Source organism: Cryptomeria japonica, chromosome 6 (assembly GCF_030272615.1).
Source record: "Cryptomeria japonica chromosome 6, Sugi_1.0, whole genome shotgun sequence".
Classification (NCBI taxonomy): Eukaryota; Viridiplantae; Streptophyta; class Pinopsida; order Cupressales; family Cupressaceae; genus Cryptomeria; species Cryptomeria japonica.
Window position 1 is genome coordinate 658,428,253 of NC_081410.1, and position 25,774 is coordinate 658,454,026.

Consider the following 25,774-nt stretch of genomic DNA (forward strand, 5'->3'; position numbering starts at 1 on the left):
GTCAACAAAAGAAAATTGAAAAAGGGGAATAACTTCCCTCTTTTGATTTTGAACAAAACTTTGTAAATGAGGTTCTTTCCTTTGCAAAATTTTAAAACGAATCATTTTATACACCAAAGGATGGTGAGGTTCTTTTTAGAGCTATGTTTGCAAAAAGAAAAGTTTGTGTTCTTTTTAGAGCCTAAAATAAAGGTTTTCTCCTATGAAAGCAAGAAAATTTCTGATAGTGGTTCTTTTTATAGCCTAAAAACAGGGTGAGTTCAATTTTAGGAAACGAAAATCAAATTTTAAACTAACATAGGTAAGTTAGTAAAAATCTAACTATCTTGATCCTAAGACGAAGCTCCTATCTGCAATAAAGTTGTTAGAAACCTGCAAAATAACCAGTGAAAAGATGTTAGGTATCTTGGTGGACTTCCACAAGTCTAATTTCTAACTTTCGGTTACAATTTTTGTTTTTCTTATTTCTATCTATGATGCACTACAGAACAAACTGTACGCGCTACAAAATCACAGTAATGCGCTAAGATAAATCAATGATGCGCTATACTGTCTTCGGGATGTGCTACTCTGTGTTCCAGAGATGTTGCTCTGTTTTTCTCCTGCGTCGAAACCTACAGGAAAAATTAGTATGCTGATGCGCTAATAAACAGACTCGATGCGCTAGATGATGGACTCAACGCGTTGAACAGTGAACCGAATGTGCTAGGCTGTTAACCGGATGCGCTAAACAGTTAACTCAACGCGCTAATTCATTTTTCCCGCGTACCTGTAAAAGGGGTTAAATAAAAAAAATGATTTGATATATGGGGTAATGCCCCACGGTGGGCGCCAGAAATGTATGCGGGAAAAGCGGGTCGATAGAACTCAAAATGCGAAAAACGGAGCTCTATGGAGCCTTGCTCACACATCCACAGGACTTCTTGGTGCAAGCTATGGAGTTATGAAGCATAACTCAGCTTCCCAAGGATGGTTCCATGGTTCTCTATCTTGTACGGTCCCTCAAACCAACGTTTTTGCTCTCAAATCACTGAGCAAAATGGTTTAGGGATGACAAATGCAAGAATGAGGGATGCTTTTGTTGACTTTAATGTGAGATGCATCCTAAGCTATGCATGATTCTAGAAATGCAATAAACTAATTATAAGATGACAAGGTTAGTAAACAAACTATCCTAGCATGCTATATTAGTTAATGATTTAAGCTAATGATAATAGAAATACTCTAAAATGCATATTAGATTAATTTCTATTTTAAAGAGAGGCTAAATGATGAGCATATATGAAATGAAAGCTTGAATGTATTTGAGCATAAGTATGATACTACAAACTTGGATGATCAAAATGGAGGGATGCAAGCTCTATTTATAGCAAAAATAGGGCAATGGATGGCCAGGATTGAAAGATTCAATCAAGGGTTGAGTTTGAAAGTTGGAAATCCATGTTTGCAATTGGCACCAATGAAATGGTGACAAATGTCAACATAAGACTGGTTGAGAAAAGGGGTTGGAGACATTAAATACTTGAGAAGACCTCATGGTTATCTTAGGGGTAATGGTTATGGTTAAGTCAAGATTACCCATTGGATAAAGCTTTTATTAAAGGATAAACTCTTGTGCAAATAATTAAGGGATAACCATGGTCAAAGCAATGAATGCTTGAGGAGACCCTTGGGTTGGATGGAGGTTAAGTTAGGCAAAAAGTCTCTAACCATGTAAGAGGGTTGAGTTAACCATTAATGGTTTGTAAGAGAAAGTTGTTGGAGACTTGGAGCCTTTAATGGTTATTGAAGACTTTGAGGGTTTGAGAAGTGACTTCCCTTTGTTTAGGGATGTGACAAAGTTTAGAAGATGGGTTAAGTTAATTTAGAAGTGATTAGAAGAGTCTAGAAGGGGGGTTAGGAATAGGGTTTAGGAAGCAAGTGGGAGATGTAGAATTTTGCAAGTGGATGGAGGGATAATAAGATTTTAATTGAATAAAATGAATTTCATTCAATTTGGTTGTAATTGGGGAAATCAAATAAATTAGATTTATTCAATTTAGGATAAACTATTTAATTAAATTTGAATTTAATTAAAAGTGGATAGAAGGGATTTAATTGAATAAAATGATTTATTCATTAAATGGTAAAAAGAAATCTAGTGAATTTAATTTAAATAAATTGAGTAATTTACTGAATTTAAATAGAAGAATGTGGGTGATTCAATTAAATTAGATTTAATTAAATAGAGAAATGAACATAAAATATTCATTTAGGAATATGGTCATTTTTATTCGTCTACAATTACGTTTGTAGCTCACAACTACCAATCTTTTTTTGTGCTTATTGATTTAGCTATAAGATTAGATCTCGTTTTGAACACCCATTTACAATGAATTGCCTTTTTCCCATAATTAATTTCCAAGATTACAAGCCTTGAGCATTGATTTTATTTTTCTTCAAGTGTCATGTTTATTCTTTCAACTACTATTTTTTGGTGTGGAGTGTATGGATTTGGGAGTTCTCTTGATTCTCTTTTGTTTGCAAAAGTTGATAAATTTGTTTAAAACATACTGCACCCTATTATCCAATCTTAACATTTTATTTTATTTTTTATCACATTCATCTACTTGATGTATAACTATCTAACAACATCAATTGCTTCAAACTTGTTATTTAGAATTTAGAACCATACCCTTCATATAAAGTCATCAATGAATACTATGAAATATCAAGATTGCCCAATGGAAACTATTCTCATTGATCCATACATATCAAAATAAACTAACTCCCAACTTTTTGGAAACTCTCCAAGATGTTTTAGAATCAAACTTTTCTCTATGATATCTCCCCATAACACAAGCTTTAGAGAAAACACTTCTCTATAGTAACGGGTAAAAGACCTTATAGTATATTTTAATTCAACATTTCCTCCAACAACTTGAGGTTGATATGACTGGGCCTATCATGCCACATCTGATTTCTTGAAGCACATCTTGAAATGTAAACTTTAGAAGAGTTTTCCCTAAACTAAAATAGTCCTCCATTCATATATCCATCACATATTAATCTCCCCTTCATTATTTATGTTCACATTTTCTTCTTTTCAAAGCATTGATCTCAAAATAACCTCATCAATTTAGTAATGATCTCCATGAGCAACACTACAAGATTTTAGATTTAGCGGTGATGTTTATGATCATTGCTACAAAATTTTAGATTTAGCAACAATCTTCATGACCAATGCTACAACCTTTTTTAGATTTAATAATGATCTTTACATCTAATGCTACAATCTTTTAGATTTAGCTATGATCTCTATGGTCAATGGTACAACCTTTTAGATTAAACAACAATCTCTAGGATCGGCACTACAACCTTTTATGTTTGGAAATGATCTCTCAAATCAAATGAACACAACCATTTAGATTTAGTAATGATCTCTATAATCAACTTTAAAACATTTCAGATTTAGCAACAATGATCTTTACAATCAACTCTACAACTTTTTTTATAATGAATAAGCCTCAAACACATTTTATGGCTGATCTTTTGAATAGGACAAAGGAGTTAAATAATTTTGAAATGCTTTGCCTCTCCCCACTAGGCCTACCAAGCCAAGTCACCATTAAACTAACCTTTTCTATTTTAACTTCAATTTAGTTTACATTACCCAAAGTTCCTTTCACCAAAAAGATAGAGCCCAAGTTGAATGCTTCATAGGATGTCTTTCAACTATCAACATCCTCTTCCCTTAACAAATGCAACTTCGCCACTAATACTAGAAATAATCTTGATTATCTTAGCAACTACGTATATCAAATTTTGCACATATCAAACATGTTGAAAATAGGAATGTATTTCTTCTATGTAATGCATCTATCTCATAATTGTATAGAATCCTATAGTTTTCTATCGATCCATCGACACCAACAAAGTATTCAATGTTTGCTTTATCTCATTTGATCAAGTCATCCCTCTTTCTACACACAAGGTCCAAAACAACATCACCTCATAGAGCATATAGTTGAATCAATATACTCTTGATCCAAATGTTAAGCTTCTTCAAGCAAATGATAGGAATAGCTTATCTCATCTAGGGTATGTCTACTACGTTTACTATAATGCTTTGCAACCTTTTCCACAAGATATTTTACATTATCATTTTCACAAGATTTTCTTTGCTTTAAACATGGAGGCAAAGATGACAAGTACCTTTGTAACCTCACTTTATCTTTCTTTTAAAAAAAAAAAAAAAAATTCTTTGATCAAAAAATACAAACTAAGGTAAGAAAATCGACCTTTCAACCTTCTCCATTATGACTTCAAACTGCTACATGGACCTTCATTTTAATATGCACTAAAAAAATCAACCATAATACTAAGATGCAAACACTTCACCTCCATCTGTGAAATTATAGACCTATGTAGATTGTCATTCACTTATGTTGAGCTTCATCACATAAAATTTAAAGGCCATTAATAGTGTCTCCCAATGATACATAATGATATGGATTGTCTCAATGATTTTGTATTTCTATTCACAAAACTTCAGAACAACAACAAACCGGAATTAAGACTAATTTTTGCAGATCCACAAACTTAGGTTGTGTCATCATGACCACACCAGCTACTGTCATTATACAACACCAACTAATAGCCATCATATAATTTCTAATATGGGCATCCTCCAAGGATATTCACATCTAAGTACTTCGGAGTATGATGTTATCCAGAGTGGTTGCAAAATGCTTTGAACCCCTCAATGTCTTGCCATCAATTTGGGCACTAATCATAGACACTGGCTCTTCAAAACCAACATTATATTCTGTGATGACTAGCACCATGTATTCAAAATATTTTGCACCTACTTTACTCACTGATTCAGCCATATTGGTTGTGTAGTGTAATTTGTGCAGAAATGTTCCAAACAAAGGGTCTATCAAGATATAGGTCTATCGAAATATTCGATTTTTCTTTTCAGCAAAATTCCTCTTTATTTTATTATTATTGATATTGGCTTTGATTCCAATTGTTAAAATTGGAGAGCTTGAAATAGATTTTCTATATTTCAAAAGAGGGATGTAAAGATCCTTTAAATAGGTAACATTTATTGAGAGAAATGTCTCTACATGATAGATGTTTCTATTTAAACATTTATTAAGAGAAATGTCTCTACATGATAGATGTTTCTATTTAAACATTTATTGAGAGAAATGTCTCTACATGATAGATGTTTCTCCATGTAATAGATGTTTAGAGATACTGGTGAAATAGAGATTATGCTTCCAACACAATATCCTACAATCTCCTTCAAACAATCAACAATCTTGTAGCCATTCTCAACTTCTAATTGGCCATGTAGCCCTTTGAGCATACACATTCGATTCAAGTCATAGTTCAAACTAGCAATGGAAACATTATTAGCTAATTCCTTGTTTAAGCATCCAAGACATTAATATTGTAATCTATGAAGGGTAGATTTTCAATCGATACACGAGTTCATTCCACGAGTAATAGTTCATTTCATAAAAGTAAGGTAATTTAGATAATGTATTGGTGTCATATAAGTAACTTAAAAACATATAAAAGACAAGGAAACATTCTGCATATTACATAGACAAATAGATAATGAAACTCAGAGCTTCATTCAAAGACGATGGATAATGAAGTCATGAAATTGTTTGCAAATTTCATAATAAACATTTTGAATGTTACACTTTGGAAATGATAATAAAACACTTTAAAGTATTTGTATACTACCCCTAAGGGCCTAACATTATGTTATTTTAATAATGAACATTGAATATACTTAATGGGTGAAACCATAATTGATGTCGACGTTCCCAATATTTATGTCAAGAATATTCAAAAAACATTACTTCAATCATGCATCCATATTTGAGATGTCCATTTGATACTTTGGAAATAATATTAAAAGAACAGTTACTTTTATAACTAAAAATCTTATGTTATATTCTTTAAATTTTAAGAAACAGCCTGGTTTTGTTCATAGCATTTTCTGAGCATTGGCTTCACATAAAGGATTCATCTATCAATAATCTGCCCTTTTTTGGCTTTGTACCTTTTAAATTGTGAATTTTTACAGGAGATAAAACCCACAAATAGTTACTGCGGTAAATCCTGCACAGAACATTACAAACAAATCACCTTATTCAAAACATCTAATCGGGATCCACTTTCAATTATGCTAATAATTGTTAACATAGGTGAAGAATAAACACTCAATCTTTTCATTTATATACAAGCTTTGGTTTCTGGCTTGAAAGTGTTTAAGCTGTAAAGCCTTTAATTAGGTTGTGTAGACTAGGCAATTGAAGGATACAATATAGATACATATATTTATGCTCTTGCCAGTGCAATAAATGATATAGACTATCGAAAAAATTGGTTGTGTGCGTGGCTCAGTCAAAATAGTGAACTTTTCAAGTAAGCAATAAATATGTCTCAAACTAAGCAACTTTTAGAGAGATTGGAAACATGTACGGATACTTGATCATGTCTTTCATACCACCTATAAACACAATTTCTATTTAAGATGGTATATGGCATTTTTCACTGCATTTTATTCCATCGTTCAACATGGAGCCAACAGGATGAAATCAGGAAGTGTTCATGCCTCTGTGTTGGAGATATTGCTGTCCCGTTACTTTCTAGCAGAACTTTACCATTGCAAGGTACTAGGTAAAGGTACCATATAGCTGTCCTGAAGCATGAGGAACACTTAGAGAAACAACTCTTTGCATTGCATCGATGTGTTCTCTATCATGATCTAATTTATTGGATACCTGCCTCTCCATCTTCTTCACAATTGGAGCGCTCATCATCCTCTGCATCATTATCTATAGCAAGTATATAAATGAAAAATGTTATAACCACACAGACCAAAACCATAGCATGGTAGCTGGTGAATGAGGCATAAAAATTAAACCTACGAGCAAAGCTCTAGTATAAGGGAAACTATTTACATCTAGAGCTTTTTGAGACTCCCTTTCGATCCACACAATGGAATGATCCGTAGTTGCATTGCAGGAAATAACAACGTGTTCAAACCTTCGATCAACAGGTACAGCTTTTTTTACATGAGAAGGGAGCCGTCCATACCTAGATTAGGACGAGGACAGGAATAAAATGCTATTAGTCCTGATTCACCACAAAATCAGGAAGTTGTTTAGTAACTAATTTACCAACTATGGCTAAATAAATTTGCTATTTCCACTGATAGATGTCATCATATATTAAAATAACATTTTGGATGAAACAGTTGGGTAGTACATCTTCAGAAGATGATAACATGTATGTATAGCCTATGGTTTGGAGCCTTTATGGGAGCACACATGATCCTAAGGCTCTCAAACCACGTCAAAACCTTTCTGATTTAGTTAAATTCATTAAAAAGATTATTTCTGTTTGTCGTTCCCAAACACCTCAAGTAACTAAGTACATAGAAAGACTTTATCGCCTAATGATGCATCTTGGGAAGAGGAAGGAGTTCAAGCACAATACCATCACTTCCTTGGTTTGAAACAAAGCTTTCAAGAAGGGAGGAATTCGTAAATAATAACTACTATTACAGCTATTATCACTTAATGATGCATCTTTACTTGGCTTAGGTTTATTTGTATTTAATTTAGGATATTCTTTTAGAATTCCTACATTTAATTTGTCCTCTAATACATGTGTGAAGACAAGCCATTTCTTTTATTTTCTTTTATTAAGGAATATTAGATTTTCTCCATAAGAGGATGTGGACACATGGCACACACATTTTATGAATGGTAGCATTCATAGATTTGAGAGTTACTTTGTAACTCCTCTCCTCATCTCTATTTAAGAGATGTCTCCTCTCTCATTTCTTCTTAATGACAATATTGTAAAGAGCTTCTTGCTCTCTCTCTCTCTCTCTCTCTCTCTCTCTCTCTCTCTCTCTCTCTCACACACACACACACACATTTTAGGCATTGCCTCATTCATAATATCACAAGGGGTTTTTCTTTGTTTTTCCCCTTTCAAAAGTTCTCGTGCCTCCTTCTTCACATTTGAGTGATTGCTCCAAGGTTTTTGCATTTCTCTTGGTAACATTTACTTCATCAATAAACTTATTTGGATTTTATTATTATTTCCTTGCTCTTGTATTTCCTTTCATGGTATCAGAGCAGGTTTCTAATCCTTGTTTTAAGTTGGCATTGATGAAGGTTACCATTCTGTGGAGTTCACTTTCTTGGAGGCATTCTTGAGAGGAGAAGAAGTTCATTTTCTAATATTTTCAACTTTTAATTTATTTTTTTCAAACTTGTTAACAAGTTTGCCAGCAGGTTTAAATCTTCTATTCTAGTTTTTTTTTTTTATTAAAAAAAAGTTTTGGAAGGCTTACCGCCAAAGTTTCTTCTATCTGGTTTAAAGTTGTGGCTTTGGAAGGTTTGCCGCCAAAGTTTCTGGTTTTTTTTTTATTGTGAATAGTTTGGAAGGTTTACCACCAAACTCAGCGTCCTTAATCTGTTTGGTCGGCTTGCCACCAAATCTGATCCATTATTAAGTTGCTTCTCTGATTTGCTTGCAGGTTTTAAGATTTCAATTGCAGATTTTTGGATAAAAATAAATTTCATATTGTTATATATCTACCTCTATGTTCTAACTCCTTTTGCTTGCATTTACATTTCATTTAAACTAATATTATTGCAGATAATTCATTGTCCATTTTATATGAATAAATTAGTTGTTTCAATCATATTCTTATTTCTGCATATTATCACTAACCTGTGGGGGTTTCTGGACTACGTATTCTCTTTTGCCAGTTTGATGTTAGCATAAATGACCATTATCATCTTCCGTAACGCCTCTGCATATTTCACCTGCATGTAACGTCTCTCTTTTTTCTTTATTCCATACACTCTCCTGGTCACTCTTCAGCCTACATCGTGGTTTATAATTGAAACGCCTCTACTCATTCTTTATTCAGCCTCTATAAAATTTGTTGCATGATGAAGTCTTAAGTTTTATTTCAACGTTTGAATAGGTCGAAGCTTCTCTTTTTTTCAAAGTTTTATAATTTTTAAGTCCTATTTTTTATACCCTTCTTTATTCATTTTCACGTATTCAAGTTTATCAAGCTATAGTTAAAAAAAAAGAAGGTTTATTGAATAGTATTAAAGTTTTAAAAGTTTTAATATATATGACAAGTTAAAAGTTTTTTTTTAAAACTTATTTTATTTAAATAAAGTTTATCCTTTCTTTAAATTCTTACCTATTTTAGTTTATTTTAATAAAATTTAAAATAAAGTTTAGTTTAATATTAAATTCTATTAAACTTTTGTTATTTCTTTAAAAAAGTTTTTTATAAATAGTTTTATTATAGTTATTAAAGATTGAAAGTTTTTTTAAATATAAAGTTTGTTTCACTACAATTTAAGTTAATTTTAAATTTAAATTTGTTATTTTTTTTTTAAATCAGAATTTTTGATAAATATATATTTAAAAGTTATTATTGCAATTTGATTCCATTTTAATCAAGGAAGTAATTTCTTTTTTTCAAAGGGGTGATTTTTTTTCCCTAATCATTATTTTGCTATCATGTCTACTTTAATTCCAGAAATTAAATTAAATAGCAGTAATTATCATTCATGGAAAACACATATCTCTTTTATTTTTCGTTTCAGACACCTTTTGGATGTTGCAACTGATAAAACCTTTGAGCCCGCTACAACTGCTCCTCAAGCTGACCAAGATAGATGGAAGGCTCAAAATGAGGAAGCACTTGGTTTAATTGGTATTTCAATGGTTCCTAATTTGTATGTTTTAATTGAAAATTGTACAAAAGCGTATGAAGCTTGGGAAATTTTAAAAACAACTTATGATAGTTCAAATGAATCCCGAAAAATTCAACTTCAAGATCAACTTCAAGATCTCAGGTATACAGATTTTAAAACCATGGATGAATTCTTATTAAAGTTTGATTCTGTTAATAGTCAATTAACTGGTTTAGGAGTTACTCTAGCTGATTTACGTTTAATTCATCTTATTCTTAAAAAATGTCTTCCTCGTCAATTTCAACAATTTATTATGAATATTCATGCTCAACTTGCTATTCCTAGTTTAGCCACTCAATTAACTTATGATATTTTTCGTAATTTATTACGTCAAGAGGAAGCTAAATTAATTCAATTTGGTACTCTTAAAAATAGTGAACATGTTTTTATGTCTAAAAACCAAAATCATAATAATAATTTTAGATCCAATAATAATAATCATAATCATAATAATAATCACAAATCTTCTAATTATCAATCTCATTCTAAATCCTATCATAACAATTCTCATAATAATAATCATAATAATTCGTATAATAATCCAAGGAATAATTCTCAAACAAGACCCCATTGCACATATTGTGGAAAAGATGGACATATTACTAATAATTGTTTTAAGAAACAAAATGGTAAAAAATCCATGAACCAAAATAATCAAAATAATCAACAACATAAACCTCATTATAAGAAAGGCCATAATAATGGCAATTCATCTCGTCATGCATTTACATGTACTTATAATGTTTCTCAACCACTTGAGTGGATTATTGATTCTGGTGCATCTCAACATGTTACTTCTCATAAAGAATGTTTTGAATCTTTGCATCCTGATACTTCTAATATTCCTGTTCAATTAGCTAATAATCATAGTTGCAAAGTTGAAGCTATTGGTGATGTGAATGTTCCTAATGAGAAATTATATGACGTTCTTTATGTTCCTGAATTAAAATCAAATTTGATTTCAGTTCCTAAACTTTGTCAAGATTATAAGATTAACTTTTATAGGGGCATATGTTATATCATTGATCCAAAAACTAATCATGTTATTGCTACTGCTAAAATGGATAGTGATAACTTATTCAAGTTCTATGAATTTGCTCCTCCAAAGTATTCTTTGCTTACTACTGTTGATTTTACTATATGGCATGAAAGACTTGGCCATCTCAATTCTGATTATATTTCATTGATGCAAAAAGCAAATATGGTTGATGGATTGCCTAGTATTGTTCCTTCTCAAATTGTTTGCAATGGTTGCATGAGTGGTAAGATGCATAGGGAACCCTTTCCTCATGGTCAATCTTGGAGGGCATAGACTAAATTGCATCTAGTTCATAGTGATCTCTTGGGTCCTATAGAGAATCCCTCCATCCAAGGTTCAAGGTATGCTCTTAACTTTGTTGATGATTTTTCAAGGAGAACATGGATATATTTCCTTCATAGTAAGGATCAAGTGCTTGATGTGTTTACTGAATTTCATATGTTGATAGAAAGACAATCTGGTTCTAAAATTAAGATTCTTCGTACTGACAATGGAAGAGAATATGTCAATAATGCATTTAATGCTTATTTGAAATCTTTTGGAATTAAACATGAACTTATTGTTCCTTATACACCACAACAAAATGGTGTGGCGGAACGGAAGCATAGGACAATTGTTGAAATGGCTAGATGTCTATTGCATGCAAAAAATATGGATTACAAGTTTTGGGCTGAAGCTATGGCTTCTGCAACTTATTTAATTAATAGAACACCTACCAAAGCCTTAAAGGATAAAACTCCTGAAGAAGTTTGGTCTGGTAGAAAGCCCAATTTGCAGAATTTAAGAATTTTTGGTTCCATAGCTTAAGTTCACAAACCTAAGGAGAAGAGAAAAAAAATAGATGCTAAATCTTCTCCTTTTATTTTTGTTGGTTATGATGAAAATACTAAAGGTTATAGAGTTTACAATCCTATTACTAACAAGGTAAAAGTTGCAAGAGATGTTTTTATTGTAGAAAAAGGCATTCATGATTGTTCTAAAGTGGAGGATGATGAACTTGCTCAAAGCAAAGTTGTTCTTGTGGAGGACCAACCTCCTTCTCTTAACCCTACTCCTAATGCATCTCTTTCTATTCCTTCTAGTGATAGTGATGATGATAATAATAACTCTACTCCTCATGACTCTTCTTCTAGTGATGAATCCATTACTTTTAAAAGAAGACCTAAATGGTTTAAATCTTTAATTCAAGATCGTGATGAATACTTAGCTATAATGGATAGAATTCAAGCTAGAAGAGTTAATTATTGTAATTATGCTTTAATGACTACTATTATGAATTCTAATGATCCTAAAACATTCGATCAAGCTAAAAATCAACCACATTGGCAAAAAGCAATGAAGGAAGAATATGACACTTTATCTACTAACCAAACTTGGGATTTAGTTCCCTTGTCTCATGGTAAAAATCTTGTTTCTTGCAAGTGGCTTTATAAAACCAAATTGAATGCTAATAATCAAGTTGGTAAATTTAAAGCTAGATTAGTTGCTAGAAGTTTTTCTCAAATTGAAGGCTTAGATTATACTGAAACTTTTGCTCATGTTGCTAAAATGCCTACAATTAAACGTGTACTTGCTTTAGCTTGTAGAATGAATTGGCCTATTCACCAAATGGATGTTAAAAGTGCTTTCTTAATGGTGATTTACATGAGGAAATTTATATGTCTCAACCTCCTGGTTTTATTAAAGAAGGTAATGCACACTTAGTTTGTAAATTAAAAAAATCAATTTACGGATTAAAGCAATCTCCTAGGGAGTGGTATTCAAAGATTAATGCATTCTTTCTTTCTCAAGGCTTTATTAGAAGTAAAAATGATCCTAACTTGTATATTAAACATAGTGAAGATGATATTATCATTATTATCTTGTATATAGATGATTTGATTCTTACTTCAAGTTCCAATACTTTGATTTCTGATATTAAGTTTAAACTTAATCAAAAATTTCAAATGACTGATTTAAGTCTTTTACATTATTTCTTAGGAATGCAAATTTGGCAAACCTCTAAAGGAATTTTCTAATCTCAAAGTAAATATGCTCAAGATCTCATAGATAAGTTTAAAATGAATGATGTTCACCATGTTTCAATTCCTATTGAATTAGGCACTAAGTTAATGCTTGATATGCAAACTCCTCTTGTTGATCCTACTTTGTATAAACAATTAGTTGGAAGTTTGAATTATTTAACTCTTACTAGGCCGGATATTGCTTATAGTGTTGGTTTGGTTTCAAGATTCATGTCTAAACCTCAACAAACACACTTTAAAGTTGCTAAAAGAATTTTAAGATATATTAAAGGAACAATTAATGTAGGTTTGTTTTATGATGCAAACTCTGATTTTACTTTAAAAGGTTTTACTGATTCCGATCTAGGTGGAGATACCAATGATGGGAAATCTACTTGTGGTTATTGTTTTTTTGTTGGTTTAGGAGCAATTTCTTGGAATAGTAAAAAGCAACAATCTACCTCTCTTGGATCTACTGAAGCTGAGTACAAAGGATGCACTAATGCTTCCAAAGAAGTCTTGTGGCTTAGAAGACTACTTGAAGATTTGGGTCTACCTCAACACGAACCAACTCAATTGCAATGTGACAACCAAAGTGCCATTGCATTGGCTAAAAATCCAGTTTTCCATGCAAAGACAAAACACATTTCTCTCCAACACCACTTTATTAGAGAACAAATTGAAGAGAAGAAAGTTTCACTCCTCTATTGCAAGGGGGAAGAACAAGTTGCAGATATTTTGACCAAGCCACTTTGTAAAGAAAAGTTCCAATTTCATTGTAAAAAACTTGGATTGCAACCCATTGAAGGGTTTGATGTAAACTCCCCAAGTAAAGCTTAAGGGGGGGTGTTAGAATATTTAATCTTTACTTGGCTTAGGTTTATTTGTATTTAGTTTAAGATATTCTTTTGGAATTCCTACATTTAATTTGTCCTCTAGTACATGTGTGAGGACAAGTCATTTCTTTTATTTTCCTTTATTAAGGAATATTATATTTCCTCCATAAGAGGATGTGGACACATGGCACACACATTTTATGAATGGTGGCATTCATAGATTTGGGAGTTACTTTGTAATTCCTCTCCTCATCTCTATTTAAGAGATGTCTCCTCTCTCATTTCTTCCTAATGACAATATTGTAAAGAGCCTCTCTCTCTCTCTCTCTCTCTCTCTCTCTCTCTCTCTCTCTCACATTTTAGGCATTGCCTCATTCATAATATCACAAGGAGTTTTTCTTTGTTTTTCCCCTTTCAAAAGTTCTCGTGCCTCCTCCTTCACATTTGGGTGATTGCTCCAAGGTTTTTGCATTTCTCTTGGTAACATTTACTTCATCAATAAACTTATTTGGATTTTATTATTATTTCCTTGTTTTTGTATTTCCTTTCATTATATATATACATCTTGACTATAAAGCTACTTGTGCATTAATGAAGAACTACAAGAAAGTCGTTGGCTCCTCATGCCCAATAGTTTAAAAAACTACCGTCTCAAAAGTCTCCAAGAGATGTGACTCTAGATCCATATGCTTGACTTGAGCATATTAAAATATTTGTAATTCCTTTATAATTTCATGTTGAATAACTGGGTATTTTTGTTAATGGAGGAAATTGGGGGCAATATTGCTCCTGCTTCAGCTAGTTTGATTTACCCCTCTTCAATGCAAAATTGTTACTCCCTTATGCCATTAATAATCAGGTCAAGGACCCTAAGACTGTTAGAGGAGTGAAAAGCTTTAAGTTGTTTTTTCAATCTTCGGTCACTGTTTTCTAAAATTCCTTACTGGTTTACAACTGAGTTCTCCACTAGGGTCAGTATAATTCTTACTTGGCATAATGCAAGTGGCATCCATAATTTTAATTTCCCGTTTTCCATGGCTTACACTTACTGTATTTCATAAGTATGGAATTCTGAAGCTAACTAAACGCATTTGATTTTTGCTCTCTTTGTGGAAAATTTAGGATCGTCGAGTAACTCGGTCAATATGATTAAACTATTATATTGCTTAAATAATGTTATATAATTCACCTGAGTTGAGGTCTTTTCAGTTGATTGAATCACTTTTGACATGTTTGATTGCTATGTTTGAGTTTTCAATATGACTTTTCATCTCCTTAAAGATATCAGATAGGTGCCTTGACTACAGAGACATGGTACCAAGTTCTGGAACTATGAACACAGGCAAATCATTGTGCTTGCAAATTAGTACACAAAATATAACAAAAGCTGAAGGGTTTTCCCAGCACTGATGAAGAAAGTTGTAGGGCTTAGTCAAGAACTTCGAAGCAATAACTGTCTTTTTTAGACTACTGAGCATATCATGACATTGATTTCTCAATTAATTGGTTAACCACAACGTGCCTGATGATAATACCCTCACTGCGATGGTGTTGCGCTGTAATGACCTACCTGACTATGAATTTTCCCCTCAAGTTTTCCATGAACTGAATCTAACATATACTTGTTGGAAGTCCACAAAGCAGATTGAAAGCATAATTTACTACCCCTTTAGAGAATGGAAAAAGTTGAAGAGCTTTTGCATGGTGATGTGATAAGATAACGTGCCAATTGAGTGTACCATACTGTGGCTTAACTTCTTAACAATGCAACCTCAAGTTGTGCCACCTCCATTCAAATTAAATATAACTTTATTCTCTTTCTCACTTTATAATTCAAGAAATTGAAAATAATTGAAACTAAATGAAGGCAAACAGTGCTAACTATCTACCTATTTTTGGACTTCATAATTCACAATTAGCCTTGGCCTTCCCTTGCCCTCTGCCCACTATGACTAAATAGTACAGGCCTAGTAGGTGAGAATACAAGAGTCACTAAAAAGATTCTTGGCATGTAGCATTTTAGGAGGGAATTGGAGTCCTATTCTTTTTCTTTGGTGTTTTTAATAGAGTTGAAGTCCTCTTGGAACTTGTTTCCGATCCAAACACACTGAGACAAGATTTCCTGGGGATTCTTTACTTATAAAATGCAAAACTTGGTTTTCTTACTTGGTCAAATAACCAATTTCATCATTATGGGCAAGCTACTTTTGAGGCCTTGCAGAATGGAACCAAAGAAGATTCCAAACCAGAAATGTTGTACAAAAAAGAGCTTCAAAGGAAATTTTCCTTTTCATCAAATAGTTATTGGAGAATAATGTAAACGATCTTGACCATCCTGTTTGGCACCTCTAAAAGAGGATGATAAAAATTATTTTCACGTCCATTGCTATAAAGCTTTTTTATTTACTTCCTAAGCTCGTTTCTTGCAATAAGGTTTTTAGAAATTTCAGGTAGTCTTCTTTCCAGGACATATTGCACTTGGCATATAGAGGAATAAATGATTAGACTTGCCCATGCACAAGAGGCTGATTATTTGTCTAGAAAAAAGAAATAGCTTATAGATGGTATAAAGGCAAGCACATTGTATTGGCATCATAAATCTCACCAAATTTGTTCCGTGTCTATCCTGATGAGAGTATAATTTTCCCTAGCAGCATGGCACAAACAAGTTTCCATATATGGATGAACCATTAAAGGTGAATCAAAAGACAGAGCGGGGAAGTGGGGTAAATAAAAAGAAAAAGAAAATCAAAAGACAATAAGGGCATTGAAACTTGGAGTAATGCGGAGTATGTTAAATATAGGAAGTTTTCACTAGAGAGGAATGTATTGAAGAGGAGAAAGGAAACAGAAAAGGGAAAGCAGATGCAATGTCAGATAAAGCATTGAAAATAAAGCAAACATATTATTTGATTGAAATATATAAAATTCTATGTTGGAATATGTTATATATGAAACCACAATGGACATGGTCAACATTAGTCGATAATTTTTAGCGGACTTGAAAAACCTGCAAAATTTTATTTTGTCAAATAGAATGATATGGAGATTTCAAACATTGAGGAGCATATTTGAAATTTGTAAAATCCATTTTTCCTCTAGCAATTTTAAAAGAAAGTCCCTTAAAAAGGAAACTAAAACTTATTTAGAAGATTAAAATATTTTTTCGAGCAACAAGTAGAAGATAAAAGAGTTTCAAATAAAGAAAATGAGGCACCAATTGTTCAAGTAACATAGAAAAGATGCCAAAATGGGCCACACAAAAATTGAAAGATGTTATACAGGATGAAATTGGAAAAACATGCAATAGACATGCATACAAAGCCAAAAAAGAATGAAAGCCCTTGGAAGATATTCAAGATAAGTTAACAAATCTTACCTTGAAAGGCATTAAAAAGGAGAAACCAATATTTCTTTTGATTTAAAACCAATTTTATTTGACCAAATTGAAAATATTGATTGATGCCCTTATTAGGAATTCAAGAAATGCAGCTTTTAATCTCAATTTCATTGTATATAAATCCTAAAATGGCCAGCAAAGGGTCTGATAATGTTCATGTTGGAATGTCCAAGGCTGAGCGCAAGTTGACTGTTGGATAATTACTTATAGGAAGAAGACCATAGAAAATAAATAAGGTTAACAAAGCGTCCACTTGAATGAATTAACAAGGTCTACTCTTTGCTAGGCAACAAAACATTCTAAACTCACTTTAACCTCTACTTGAATTTATCACATTATCATACTTAGGCACAACTACTGTCAATATATGTTTTTTTAAGCCCCTGCCCAAGCAAAAATGGAATCTGGTGAAGTTTTCAACTCTTTTCCAAAATCAAATATGCAAAATGTGTGAATCAAAACCCTGCCCTTCTAGGTGAAAAACTCACAAGCCTCCATATGTTATATTGTACGGCTACTCTACTGGTTTAATACCAAAACTAGGCATAACTCACAATCTTGGTTCACATAAAACGGTTCTGGAAACCAGTAAAACATTCAAAAGGCTACTCAACATTAATCAATGGTTTGGATGGCCAAAGCTTTTATTGCTTATCAAGCCAAATAATTAGGTATGTCCACACAAGAATTAAGGGTTCATTCAACATAACGATACAAATTGCCATAGATAAAAGCTACAATGTTTTCTCAACTTGTAGGATCACGGACTTCATGTAATCTCAACTGTCAAAACCTTCAGATTACATATTAATGCCTTAGAACAATGCTTTCTTAGCATGCAATTCAACAGAATGAATTAAGTTCAAAAAACATTCTTAACCTTTCTATTAAAAAAGCATTGTTGCAATAGTAGTTATAAGGAAAGAAGAGTAACTAAATTTGAGCATTTTCTGTGAATTTACAAAAGAAATTATTGACGAGAAAAAATGATTGACATGGATATATTCTAGCATATCGTGTTAAGTCCATTTTCTTGATCAATCGAAAGCAAAATATATTAAAGCCAAAGAAACAACAATGGTTTGACTTATACAGGCCATATTGCTTACAGATTTTACATAACATAATCCCACTAAAATGTAAAGTATTGAACTCTATAAAACGTAATCAATTTCTTGTTATCTATTCTAAAATTTGTTTACAAAATAATAATTTGAAAATATAAAGAAAACCGAACCAACAAAGTTGGATTCAAATGCAGGCTCAATTACAACTTACATAAGCATAAGGCCGGCCTCCGTCAAGTATACAAATACTTCCTACTCCAAAAACAAAGTTACGGAAATGACTTAAAAGTTAAAAATAAATTTCCAATGACAAAAATTAATTAAGCAAAATGTATGCCAGCCTTGTTAAAGAGGGATAAGAGATGCAAGAAATCATCTTGAGTAAGCTTTGAAGATCTTTTATCTTCAAAATTGCCTTCTTGCAAGATATTGAGTATTTTATCCTTAAATTGAGAAGCCCCTTCCTGCATATCAGCATCATCAACATCCATTTCTTGATCTTCCCCAGCATTAATTTCCATACTAGAGTCATTGGCTGGGTCACCCAAAATTGACACATCCCCAACTGTTGATTCATTAGGCTTTGAACATGCTTCTTGCAAAGCTTGAAATGTCTTATAGTTCTTCTCCAACAGTGTCAAGATATTTTTGGTTCTAAAGATTGCCCCCAAAGTTTTATTTTTGCGATTAAAACAGAGACGAACCATCCCATCCCACTCCTTGAAACTAATTGGAGGGAGAGGATTCCGGGGCTCAATTCGAACAACAGAGGAGTCAACTTTTGGTGGTGGCCTGAAATTATTTTTTCCGACTTTCAATAGATGTGAAACACGAGCCAGCAACTGAGTATTCACAGAAAGGCGGCAATACAAATTCTCTCCTGGTTTTGCAACAAGTCGCATGGCAAACTCTCTCTGGAACATGATAATGGCACATCTAAAAATTGGTCTGTGTGACAAGAGCTTGAATGTAAGAGGAGATGATATCTGATATGGGATATTTGCTACACACACATCAAAATAGGGTAGTTCAGTTTTGAGAACGTCTCCTTGAATGACCTGCCAATTTAAATTCAAGTAATCCACAACTTAGTGATAGCATTATGCAAGTTCAGATCAACATGATATGGGCAAATATCATTTTTATAATCACTAAATCCATAATACTACAACATATTGGCAATGATATTGAAATTCTTTTAGAAGATCATGTGATTTTGAATGCAAACCTGCAACCGAATGGCATTGCTAGTTCCCTGTACCCTGCGCTGCAATTCCAACACCATGCGAGGATCCAACTCCACTGCTATTACCTTTTTTGCTACATCCAGCAACTTCATTGTCAAGTTCCCAGTCCCTGGCCCTATTTCCAGCACAATATCTGTACTCTTAATGCCTGCCTTTTGCACAATGGTCTGTACTAGCATTGGATTCTTAAGGATGTGTTGACCTTTTGATTTGTAAAATTGAATTCCTCCCTGCTGACGCTGTGCTGCTGAGGGCTTGGTTTTGCGCTCTTTCCCACCTGCCATTTTTGTGCCTGGAGAATAATAAAACAGATCATAAGTATAATTCAGAAAACAATGTCATAATTATGAATTAATTTAGCAGCTTGTACTAAAAAGATGTTGATTTTGATTATGTTGGGTATAGAATATCAAACATCAGTAATAACCCAATTTATCAAACTGGAATCAGGTACAGGTACCAGTACAAGGAGATGCTATGCTGGTAGAGTGAAATAAAAACAGGGTGTTTGTACTGTCCCCAGTAGAGACTCCCTTTCTTGACTGATTAATGATAGATAAATTGTAATGTCCCCTAGTTAGCTATACCTTTAAAGTTAGCCCGATTTACCCAAGTCTAATTTAAGTTTAGGGGAGTACCTCTGTTTACTGTTTTCCTGCATAAAAACCAGAGAATATATATGTAATGATACTTATAAAACTGAAACACACACTAAAAAGTATGTCCAATGACGTATGTCTTAATGCATTAATTACCATTAGTATGAGATTTATTAAATAAATTCAAATTGTTATATCTGTCAGATACAGTCAGATTTGTTAGATAAAATCAGATTTATAGGCTAGGTACTTTTCTTAGCTATCCAATTCCTCATTACACTAGGGTAGGCTAGTTGGATAGGGTGTCCAAGGAATCCTCCCTCCTAGGCCCAAGAGCAGATACCATATCCCCCTTGGCTCCATATGGCAGGTATTAAGCATCCATCATGGAGTGGCATACCTAGCGAGGTATCCTATCACCGTTCCCCCTCATCACAACCACCCCCTCTCTTAAGCCCAAGAGCAGATGCTTCATCCCTCTTGGCTCCATGTGGCAGGGGTTAGGCATCCACTATAGAGTGGCGTACCTAAGAGAGGGTCCCTCATACGCAATGAACCAATTATGATATTCCCACTGAAATCATATTTGTTATTCAGCTCAACTAATTATGATAATCAATTGTATTTGACATAGTTATTATACTTCCATTATATCATATTGCTTAGTGTCTTATATCAGATTGTTAACAGTTCTTTCTGTTAGTATTACTTTAAATCAGAATTATTCATCAAGTGTCATTGATGCATCTTATATTATTAGCATTTTACAGTATTATAGCAATTTATTACAAACTGCATTTGATTGCCTTATTCCTTCTGAATTCATTAACAGATGTATATCTATATTTATTATGTTTAACAAACAGTACTGTTATGTATAATCATTTCAATATTGTTTGAATAATTATATATTATTTGCTTCTCAACTTAATATCATATAAATGCCACCCATTTGATTAAGATTACACACAGCAGTTATATATAATTACATACCAATATGATTTTAATATATATAAATTGCTGACTGGTTATATTCTAATATTAAATCAAAAGTCAGACTTATACATACCTGTCACTGTTGACTTTCCCTTATCCCTGTTGGCAACCCTGGAGATTCCTTTCTTTTATTTCCTTTCCAGCAGACCCCTGATTTTCCCTTCTTTCTCCTTTTTTGATTTGCACAGGGAGGAGGGGTATTTAACCTCTCCAACCATCGTGGTGGAAAGTCACGATACTTCTCTTGGTAGCTAGTATGAAGGGACACCACTTTTACCTAGCGGGGCCCTCCACAATCTGACGTGGGTAATACTTAGTCTTCCCACCGATTCACCAAAGGTTATCGGGTCTTAGGAAATAGAATTAGTAAGTTGCTTTCTATTGCTTATAATGTATTTTTGAACATTGCTAATTAAAATAATCATTAATCAATATAAAGTGTAAATTAATAATATGATATAATAATTTCATTATGAATTTACATATGTTATGGTAAAAATATATATCAATTATATTTTCTACAAATGTGGGGACATGACAGTCCTCCCTTCCCAAGATTGCTTGTCCTCGAGCAATTTCAAATTTGGATGATCAAATATCTCAGGTCCTTCCCAAGTCGCATCCTCCATCGGTAGACCTTTCCATTTGACTAGGTATTCTTCAATAGTTTTGTTTCTTAACCTCTTTTCTCGCACTTTGAGGATAGTTTCTGGTTCCAAGATCAACTTCCCTTCATCATCCAAGGGTGGCAATTCAGAGCATGGGATGGTGTGCTGCCCCAAAACCTTTTTGAGGCGGGATACATGAAATATATTGTGAATTCTGCTATTGGGAGGGAGTTCCAATTCATAAGCTACTTCTCCTATCTTCCTCAATACCTTGTATGGCCCATAAAATCGAGGTTTAAGTTTTTCAGCTCCACTAACCTTGATGGATGATTGCTTATATGGTTGTAATCTCAAAAAGACCATATCCCCAATCTCAAATGTGCGCTCAGTCCTCTTCCTATCAGCGTATACCTTCTGCTGATTTTGGGCGTGATGAAGGTTGTCTTTGAGTGAGTTCATGATGTCCACATTCTGCTGTATGAAGTCCTTGGCTCCCAGGGCACGACTCTCTATCCGAACCAAATCTCCAAAGGATGTGGCCTCATATCCATATAATGCTCGAAAGGGGCTCATCCCTATGGACATGTGGTGGGTAGTATTATAGCAATACTCTCCCAAGTGCAACCATTTAAGCCAACCATTCTGCTGCCTTGTGACATAATTCCTCAAATACCCCTCCAACCATTTGTTCACAATCTCCGTCTGCCCGTCTGTTTGGGGGTGATAACTAGTACTTGGGGTTAATTCTACCCCTACTAATTTGAACAATTCTTGCCAAAAATTGCTAAGGAAGCGGCTGTCCCGATCACTAACAATATTTCGAGGGAGACCAAGTAGCCTAAACACCTCCTTGAAGAATATCTCAGCCACCTAAGGAGCTCTAAAATTTGTCGATATGGCCATAAAGTGTGCATACTTAGTGAGACGGTCTACTACTACGTAAATGCAATCCTTACCCTACACCTTGGGCAATCCCGTGATAAAATCCATAGAGATGCTCTCCCATTTTTGATCTGGTATGGGCAAAGGTTGGAGTAGACCTGTTGGGAAAGTGTGCTCTTCTTTGTTCTTCTGACATACAAGACACTCATTAGTGTGTTTTAGCACATCTCCCTTGAGTCCTTTCCATGTGAATCTTTCCCTGATCTGCTTGTAAGTTTTAAAGTACCCCTGATGCCCAGATAATGGATTGTCATGGTAGATTTTCAAAATTTCCTGCTTTAATCGAGACCCTTGGGTGATGTAAATTCTTCCCTTGTAGAGGATGAGGCCTTCAACAATTTGATATTTATCATCCTGAATTTTCCCTTCTATCAAATCACTTGAGAATTGATCCTTGGCATATTCAGTGATCAGAGATGTTTTCCATTCTATGGATATTGCTGACATGGAACCAAGATGTGGTCTTCGTGATAATGCATCAGCTACTACATTGTTCTTGCCCTTCATGTATTCAATGTCGAAATCATACGCTTGCAACTTGCTCACCCACTTTTGTTGTTTGTCATTCAAATCCTTTTGACTTAAGAAAAATCTAAGGCTGTTGTGATCTGTCTTTACAATGAACCTCCCACAGATTAGATATTGCCTAAATTTTTCCAAAGCATGCATTATAGGCTTATAGCTAACATTTCCTTGTCATAGACTGAATATGTCCTTTCTACATCCTTGAGCTTCCTGCTTTCGAATGCTATGGGATGTCTATTTTGCATCAATACTGCTCCGATACCTTCTCCCGAGGCATCGCAATATAGTTCAAAGGGTGAGTTAAAATCAGGGATTGCCAATACAGGGCACGAGCTCATCACTTCCTTCAACCTTTCAAAGGCTGCTTGTGCCTTTTCATTCCAAGAGAAAGCTCCCTTTTTGGTTAGATCAGTGAGTGGTGAGGTCAGTTTTGAGAATCCCTTCACAAACCTCCTGTAATAGCTGCATAGTCCCAAGAATCCTCCAAGCTGAGTGAGGGTTTTGGGTTTTGGCCAACTTCGGATAGCCTCAATCTTCTCCTCATCAACTTTTACCCCTTGAGCATTGATCTTATGGCCTAAGTACAAAATTTCCTCCATGCCAAATTCGCACTTAGATTGCTTAGCAAATAAGGAATGCTGCTCTAGTATGTTTAGTATCTCATCTATATGCTTCAAGTGTTCTTCCCATGTCCTGCTGTAGATCAGTATATCATCAAAAAATACCAATAAGAATTTTCTCAACTTCCCTCTAAAAATGTGATTCATACAGGATTGGAAAGTAGCTGGGGCATTAGTTAGCCCGAAAGGTAAGACAAGGAACTCAAAATGTCCATAGTGACACCGGAAAGCTGTTTTTGGTATGTCCTCTTCTCTTAGCCTGATCTGATGGTAACCTGATCTTAGATCAATTTTGGAGAAGTAGACAGCCCCATGTAGTTCATCAATAAGTTCATCCACTTGAGGAATGGGATATCTATTCTTAATTGTTTTTTTATTTAATGCCCTGTAATCAATACACATCCTCATAGTGCCATCCTTCTTTTTTGAGAGTACAACTGATGATGCAAAGGGGCTAGAACTGGGTTGAATGTGCCCCATTCTTAACAGCTCTTTTATGGTTTTCAAAAATTTCTTCCTTATATCCACGGGGATGACGATAAGGAGTGGTAACAACTGGCTTTGTTCCTTCTTCTAGTTCAATGGAATGCTCAAAGCCCCTTTTTGGAGGGAGTCCGGGTGGGATATCACTGAAGACCTTTTTGTGTTTTCTTAATATTGGTTGTATGTCAATGTGAGCTGCTTTCCCCTTGGGAGTTGTTCTATCTAAAATCAGACACTGAGCTACCCATTCAATTTGATCATGTCTAAAGGCTTTCTCCATTTTTTTTGATGAAATTACTCTAGGTGATCCATCAGATATTCCATGTAAAGTAACCTTCTCTCCTTTATGTACAAAGCATATTTCTAATTTTGGGTGATCAAAAATAAAACGCCCCAAGGAATGTATCCATGGAGTTCCTAGTATTACATCTGTGTCACCCATATCTACAATGTAAAACTTGTCTTCAACCGAGTGCCTTCCTAGAGTAATCTTGAGTAGGGGAATCTTCTTCCTGCTAGAAATGGCGGATCCATCAGCCAATGTCACATTAAATCCCTTGAAAACTTCAGTTCCAAGACCCAATTTTGCAACTAAGTTTTGATCAATAAAATTACGAGTTGCCCCACTGTCGATTAAGGCCGTTGCCTTTTGTCCTTTAATCGTTCCTCGGATTCGAAAAGGATAGTGTTTGGATGCTTTTGAAATGCAAGCTTCCTTTTCATCATCGTCATCATCATTATCATCCCCCCTTGTCCTTTTGCATGGATTCACTCCTCCTCCCATTTCTTGGAGCATGGCCTCAATATTATGAACTTGACTTCTTTTCCCACACCTGTGCCCTGGTTCCCATTTTTCCTTGCATCTGAAGCATAGGTTTTTCTTCCTAAAATCCTTTTGGTTACAGACATGTCCTGGGCCCCATGATTCTTTACATTTGAAACATTTCTCCCTTTCCTGTCCTTTCTTCTGCTTACACAAATGACCTGGTTCCCACTTTTCTTTGCAGTCAAAACATAGTCCTTTCCTTCGTAGTTCCTCTCGATCTTTTATGGGAAGGTACTGCTTTTTGTGTTTGTCCTTCTCATGGAAGTGTTTGTTTTTTGTTGATGTTTTACTTGAGTAAGATTTTCCCTTTGCTTGGGCAACATCTAGGTGAGTGGCTTTTCGGATTGCCCCTTGTAGGGTAGAAGGATCAAAGGCACTAACTAAGCCACGAATGCTATCGGACAGCCCTTCTACGAAAAGGTAGGTAAGCCTCTCTTCGGATATTCCCGAAACCATGATTGCTAGATTTTGAAATTCAGAGATATATTCTTCAAGGGACCCTCGTTGCCTTATTTTGGCTAACTCCCTAAAGTGTTTTTGGGGGTGCGTTCAATCAAACCTCTCAATAAGTCTTTTTTTGAAGGACTCGTAGGTTTTTATGTTCTTATGATCTTGTGTGACCAACCCATGATGCCACCAATCATGGGCAATCCCATCTAAGTGCAATATGGCAAATGTTATAGCATCGTTTTCTGTCATGGGACTAAGGGTTAAATAGGTTTCCAATTTTTGGGTCCATGCATGTGCTGTAGTTTTTCCCGTCCCATCAAAATTTGG

At 34.2% G+C, this 25,774-nt stretch overlaps 1 protein-coding gene across 1 annotated transcript in view; it reads right to left on the reverse strand.

Annotated features, from left to right (window-relative positions):
- Nucleotides 1–18,241: 18,241 nt before the first annotated feature.
- The window catches only part of LOC131033166 (ribosomal RNA small subunit methyltransferase), a 41,060-nt gene continuing 33,527 nt past the window's right edge, over nucleotides 18,242–25,774 (reverse strand). The window contains exons 2-3 of the mRNA XM_059207550.1: nucleotides 19,380–19,690; nucleotides 18,242–19,209 (exon numbers count right to left, since the gene is read on the reverse strand). Coding sequence (XP_059063533.1) covers nucleotides 18,472–19,209; nucleotides 19,380–19,682 — 1,041 coding nt within the window. The 5' untranslated portion in view covers nucleotides 19,683–19,690 and the 3' untranslated portion in view covers nucleotides 18,242–18,471. The remainder of the gene's footprint in view (nucleotides 19,210–19,379; nucleotides 19,691–25,774) is intronic.